The sequence below is a fragment of the Poecilia latipinna genome, unplaced genomic scaffold (assembly GCF_001443285.1).
Source record: "Poecilia latipinna isolate Pla-1442-1.1 unplaced genomic scaffold, P_latipinna-1.0 Scaffold1323, whole genome shotgun sequence".
In the NCBI taxonomy this organism is placed as follows: Eukaryota; Metazoa; Chordata; class Actinopteri; order Cyprinodontiformes; family Poeciliidae; genus Poecilia; species Poecilia latipinna.
Window position 1 is genome coordinate 277,328 of NW_015113939.1, and position 6,403 is coordinate 283,730.

General features: G+C 41.2%; 2 protein-coding genes across 3 annotated transcripts in view; both read left to right on the forward strand.

Annotated features, from left to right (window-relative positions):
• The first annotated feature begins 274 nt into the window (after positions 1 to 274).
• adh5 (alcohol dehydrogenase 5) lies at positions 275 to 3,954 on the forward strand. Its single transcript, XM_015055577.1, has 9 exons — positions 275 to 381; positions 903 to 1,004; positions 1,921 to 2,062; positions 2,136 to 2,223; positions 2,312 to 2,531; positions 2,937 to 3,197; positions 3,266 to 3,401; positions 3,480 to 3,618; positions 3,748 to 3,954. The coding sequence occupies exons 1-9, from the start codon at positions 364 to 366 to the stop codon at positions 3,770 to 3,772; spliced, it is 1,131 nt and encodes a 376-aa protein (XP_014911063.1). The 5' UTR covers positions 275 to 363; the 3' UTR covers positions 3,773 to 3,954.
• Positions 3,955 to 5,018: 1,064 nt separating this feature from the next.
• The window catches only part of eif4ea (eukaryotic translation initiation factor 4ea), an 8,230-nt gene continuing 6,845 nt past the window's right edge, over positions 5,019 to 6,403 (forward strand). The window contains exons 1-3 of one of the 2 annotated variants that reach the window (XM_015055585.1): positions 5,019 to 5,124; positions 5,806 to 5,906; positions 6,166 to 6,261. In XM_015055585.1, coding sequence (XP_014911071.1) covers positions 5,107 to 5,124; positions 5,806 to 5,906; positions 6,166 to 6,261 — 215 coding nt within the window. In that variant the 5' untranslated portion in view covers positions 5,019 to 5,106. Of the gene's footprint in view, positions 5,125 to 5,210; positions 5,621 to 5,805; positions 5,907 to 6,165; positions 6,262 to 6,403 lie in introns of those variants that run through there. The other variant, XM_015055584.1, reaches the window with a different exon arrangement.

Consider the following 6,403-nt stretch of genomic DNA (forward strand, 5'->3'; position numbering starts at 1 on the left):
GAAGAGAAAGGAAGTAAAGCAAAAAAGTTATATTTTATTTCCATCCATTTGTTTTCTATTGTAAATCCCAGAGATTTTTTTTTAGTAACGGTACAATGACAGGTGGTTTTCAATTTAAATTGTCATAAAACATATTCTGGCTACCTTTTGGCTCAGGTCCAAATTTATGTAGATTTGTTGCGTAAAATACAAATTATTAACAGGCTGAGATGATTTATAACATCTTGTTCGACCCAGTTTTCGCTCCTTTAACCAAGCTGACGTCATACGCACGCTGAGCGTTGTCGCTTCTGATTGGCTTAGAGGTTGAGTCCTTTACGGCTGCTCGGCATCCTCCGCCTCCTCGTTGCAGAAGGAACGAACATGGAGACAGCTGGGAAAGTAAGTTTCCACAAACTAAACCAGAAATATTTCGTATGCATTTTTACTCCGCGTGAAGACAGAAAAGTAAACGCTTTAAAAGTGTTCATGTTTAGTTAGAGCTTGAAGTTCTGAGAGCCAAGATGGAGGTTTTTACAGAAGCGTGTTGAATGAATCACAACAAAGAATTTGGGTCTGCAGACTGAGCAGCAGGGACCTTTAGCAGGTCGGTTCCAGCTGGTACTTTCAGGATTCCCCCGCTTCTGCCACTTAAGCGTGGTCTCCGTCTTTCCTCTGATTTAAGCAAAAGTAATGCAATGAAAACAACATTTAAAGCATTTCTCTGTTGGCGGTAAAATGAGCATCACGCAGCTCTGTTAACTGCAGAGATTAAACTAAACTAAGCAGCGAGAGGCTTCAGCAGGAAAATACAGGAACTGACTGCACTGTGGGACCTTTGGCATGCACAGCATAACAGGAGGTACTTGTTCTTGTTGCAACACATAGTTGATGTTTAATTCTCCGTTTTTTTTTTCCTGCAGGTGATCAAATGCAAGGCAGCTGTTGCCTGGGAAGCAGGGAAGCCTCTCTCCATTGAGGAGGTGGAGGTTGCTCCACCCAAGGCTCATGAAGTTCGCATTAAGGTGAATTTTAATCTGATTTTAGCCCAATTTTCTAAAGTGGTGAATATTAAAGTAATCCCTCTTGAATGAGCATTCTGATGTCATTTTTAGGCCCTTTGCTTTCCATTCAAACCTGTTCAGTTTGTGGATTCTGATGTGAGGATAAATGTGGAAAATGTTGTTCATGAGGAGAAAATTACTGCCAAAACGCTCAGAAATTGATTAGCTAATTTTAAATGTTTACAAGAAAAGAAGTTGTAAAATAAGATTTTTTTTTTAATGATTCAAAGCATACATTCGTAATATTAAAACGATCATACATTTACTTTATGATTTGCTGTCATTAATTACTGACTATAATTTCTGACACTATAAAGTCTAAACTTATTGACAAAAATGCCAGAAGTTCTCTAAGAACAAAGTGTTAAATTTTTAAGTTGGGCTTCTGGATATTTTCCAAGGTGTAAGTGGAAGATCCGGCCTCTTCCTCTATCAGAACCACATCTTCCAGATCCAGACTCACTGTGAACGCCTCAAACAGGATCCAGAATGTCACCTGCTTTTTACTCATTATAAGCTCATAACCCAGCAGGGAAACCCTTTTAAAATATGCTGATACTTCAGGCTGCATCAAATTCTGACATGTATCAAGTATTCTTGAACTGAAAACCACAGTTTGCATTTTAAGACTTTTTACTCTTGAAGCAGAATATTTCTTATTCCAGTTTTGTTGCTCTTTGAATTATTAAAGTACAGTACTATTTTTTTATGGTCTTAACATATTGGTTGCTACTCTACGACACACACACTGAAGCTGTAAGAGTCATAAAGTTCTCCTCAATAATTTATCTTTCCTACTGTAATAATTTGTTCTGTCCTGTAAGTTGGTTAATATTTGAAATATAAAAGGCTCATAATGTGCTGCTAAACCTCCTAGATTCTTGCTACTGGGGTTTGTCACACCGATGCTTACACCCTGAGTGGCAGTGACCCAGAGGGACTTTTCCCTGTCATCCTCGGACATGAAGGTGCTGGAACTGTGGAGAGCGTTGGTGAGGGCGTCACTAAGTTCAAACCAGGTAAGGAGCGGTGCATAAATATACAGGTGGGCTGTGTTATTTGTGTTTTTAATTCAGAGTTATTCTCTCCCAGGTGATACTGTCATCCCTTTATATGTGCCTCAGTGTGGTGAATGCAAATTCTGCAAAAACCCAAAGACCAACCTGTGCCAGAAAATTAGGTGACATTTAAAAACACAAACCGAATGGAAACTCAGACATTAGTAAGAATGTGTCCTCATGGATCCACCATGTTTCTTCAACCTGCAGAGTCACCCAGGGTCAGGGCCTGCTCCCCGACAAGACGTCACGCTTCACCTGCAAAGGGAAGCAGGTGTTCCACTTCATGGGGACCAGCACCTTCTCTGAGTACACGGTGGTGGCCGACATCTCGCTGGCTAAGGTTAATGAGAAAGCTCCGCTGGATAAAGTCTGCCTTCTGGGATGTGGGATTTCCACGGGTTATGGAGCTGCTCTGAACACTGCCAAGGTGAGTCTCGGAGGCGGTTCATCAGGAAATAAAACTATTATTAATCTTACTACTACTAGGGTGCTCAAGGATGTTTTGCGTCTAAACAATATAAACACAGAAAAGAATAAAAAAAAAAGCTTAATTTAAAAGAAAAATAAACAAATTATGAAATGCCCTGATACTTTGTTGCAGAATTATTCATAAAACAAATGCATTATGCATATTTGATTCCCAGTTTTCATGCTGCCCTGATGTAGCCAACAGGTTCCAAAAAACCAAGAAATATTAAGATCTTTATCTGTGGTGTTGTGTAAGATTTCACCAACCGAAACAAGTTAATTTTCTGTCTACAAATCGACTAGTCAGACCATTATCCTATGATTTCAGCCATTAATTCTCAGAAATGTTGGCCCCTTCTCACAGGTCGAACCCGGTTCCACGTGCGCTGTGTTCGGACTTGGCGCCGTCGGTTTGGCTGCCATCATGGGCTGCAAGGTTGCTGGAGCAACCAGAATCATTGGTGTTGACATCAACCCCGACAAGTTTGAGAAGGCCAAAGAGTTTGGAGCCACAGAGTTTGTGAACCCGAAGGATCACAGCAGGCCCATCCAGGAGGTTCTGGTGGAGATGACTGACGGCGGCGTGGATTACTCATTCGAATGCATCGGAAATGTGCAAATCATGGTGAGACGTTGTTACTGGTTGAGATGAGATGATAAATGGATTGCAGCAACATGACCGTCTCTCCTCAGAGAGCTGCTCTGGAGGCGTGTCACAAAGGCTGGGGGGAGAGCGTCATCATCGGCGTGGCAGGAGCGGGACAGGAGATCTCCACCAGGCCGTTCCAGCTGGTGACGGGCAGAGTGTGGAGGGGCACGGCGTTCGGAGGTGGGGAACACTTCTGAACCTTTCTGATGAGGCTTCAGTCTGTAACTCTGTCCCTCAATGAAGCTGTTGTTCCTCCAGGCTGGAAGAGTGTGGAGAGCGTTCCTAAACTGGTGGAAGAATACATGAATAAAAAGTTGAAGGTGGACCAGTTTGTTACTCACACTCTGCCGTTTGAGAAGATCAATGAAGCATTTGACCTGATGCACGCCGGAAAGAGGTAGAAAACTGATAATCATGCAAATCAGTCAGACCATTATGCTGTGGCTTTAGTTTTGATATCGTTAGTTTTATTGCATTATGCTTTGTCTGTATCCTGATGCCTTTTCTGCCTTTTGTTTGTTTGCAGCATCCGGAGCGTGCTGACTTTGTGATCTGCCTAAAACATTTGTCACATCCAGCCTTAAAGAAGCTCCATCCCAGTACCAGTTCCAGCACTTGCCTCTCCACACTTATTTGGATATAAATTCCAGTGTTTAGAAGAAGCTCTTTAACAGCAGAACCGTTAAATCATGAACTCTGTTTAGAAAATCTTATTAAAACATTTAACTTGCTACTTTTGACTATTTGTCTTTTAATGATGTATGGTCATTTTCTGACTTGACAAAAACAAGTTTGGTGCTTATTCTTGAAATGAAATGTATTTAGTACTGAAAGATGAGTCTTCCTGAAGCTCACACACCATGCATTAGGAGCTCCTACACGTAGAAACTGAAAACTCCTACATTATAAAATGTAGAAATTGTGCCTTAACGATACACATCAATAATGTGGGAGGAACTGAAGCAGCAGCTTTCAGGTTTATCTTATTGATCTCATTTCATTGTTAAAGTGAAACAGGAAATTGAAAGTTCAGAGTGATTGAAGATCTTCACGTCTTCCTCTTAAAAACTAAACTCATTTGGACTTTGTTCTGATGCCAGAAAACGCCATGGGTCACTGAACAGACAGAAAAGTGCAGAGCGTTCAGTCTGGAGGCAGGTGACTTTCTCTAGAGCAGCTTTTGCTCCTGGTTCTGCCAGCTGTGGGCCCTCTCTCTCTGGCAGCCTTTGATTCAACAGATATTCTTCTGGAGTAGACGGGTTCTGGGCTTTCCAGTGGGTTCATAAAGGCATCACGACTATAGGGTGCTGAAAGGTTAAACTGAAAAACTCCAGAAGGTTAAAAGCATTAATTATTGATGAAGTGTGTCAATCTTGTCAGCCCATCTTTATCACCTGTTCTGTTAATTTAATCCCTGCAGGTGTGATTTGAACTACATTTCCTGGTTCCCTAAAATTAACAAATGAGGTTAGGAATTAATTCAATTATAATTCTTTGAAAGGAAACAACCCCTTCTGCTAATTAGCACAGCACCAGAGTGTCTTCAGTCAGAGGCTTCTTCAGAACCGTCGTGCTACTGACCACTACAGGAGCATCTACAACTCTGAAGATTGAGTTAAAACATTTAATTTACCTCAAAATATTTTTTTAACTGAAGTGAATAAGTATGTACATATATTTGCAAAATTCTACAATAACTTGTTATTTAAGTTATTTCATATTCTTCAAATAAACCATGCAGAATAATTTCTCAATGCATAACTTTTTTTATTGATTTTTTTAAATATGTTTGGGGTGAACATGTTCTTTTTCTGTAAATCCGAGTGCGCATGCGCAACCTGAAACTATTTTAACACGCCAAAAAGCAGAAAATTGACTCCAGAAGATGGCGACCGCTGTAATGGTGAGTCCCATACATCCCTGTTGTTAGCCGAATCGGTCCAGGTGGGCTGTGACGGGCCTGAAAACAGAATTTATCCACCACTCAACACACATACAGTGAAGGGAAAGTTAGTGGCGGTTCGAAGCGGGAACCAGAAAAGCGGATGAAGGTCCAAACTCTGCCAGCTAGCTCGTTAGCTTCACATGAAGTTAGTGTCACGGATCCAACAAGATGATTTCAATGGAGTTGTTCGGTTCAGTCACTGCTTGCTGAACTTGCTTTTACCAGAACTTGCACCGGAGTTACGTTTGATTCGGAACCACACATCATAGATTTATTCGGACCGTTTAGAACAGTTGAGTCGGTGAATCAAACTGTTGCTGTTGGAATGAATGGGAACCCGGACTGGAGTAGGACGTTAACGTTTACGTCAGCTGGTTCTGCTCCTGGTGATGTGGGGTTAAAGCTCGGTTCCCGTCACTTCTGGCAAGCAAAAGTTTTTGGCAACCAGAAATCTGTGGGTCTATTTAATATTGAATTTATTATTATTTGAAACGGAGGCTGACATGAGATGAACCCAGTCTGGAAGCTATTTTCCAGATCCAAATTGAGGTCGTTTCCTGTCCTGGTATCTATCCATTTTTCCATCAGTTTATCAACCCTTTTTTCTGTTTCTTCAAGTGTTTATCTTCCTCCAAACAGACGAGTTCAGTTCCTGTTAATTCGGAAAAGGAGAACTGTGAGAAAACTCTGCAGAAGGTTGTGAGTCCTGAAGGTTACATCAAACATCCTTTACAAAACAGGCAAGTTCTTCTTTCATGTCTCTGCTACAAAATAAGTTTAAAAAACATTTTTATTAAATTGTTAAGATGTTCATTTTAAGGTCAAATTTGTGAGGTTTATGACTGGGGCATAAATGTCTGTTTGCCTATTGTTGTGATTTATGACAGTTTGGACATGAGGTGTTTGAGCCCAGCATGAAAGCTGCACAGATAAAGATTTATGCAGTTTCCAAATATTGCACGCAGCCGTGCTTCTCTGAGGGTCTTCTCGTTTTTCCAGGTGGGCTCTGTGGTTCTTCAAAAATGACAAAAGCAAAACGTGGCAGGCCAACCTCCGGCTCATCTCCAAGTTCGACACCGTTGAAGACTTCTGGGCGTGAGTAGATTTACCGCTTCATAGAAGACCAGACTCATTCTCATATCAATTCAAAACTTTGAAGATGAATATTAAGAAGGTTCTGCATCAGATGTATATTCTCTATGTCAGAGGTTCCCAAACTGTGGGGCGCGCCCCCTAG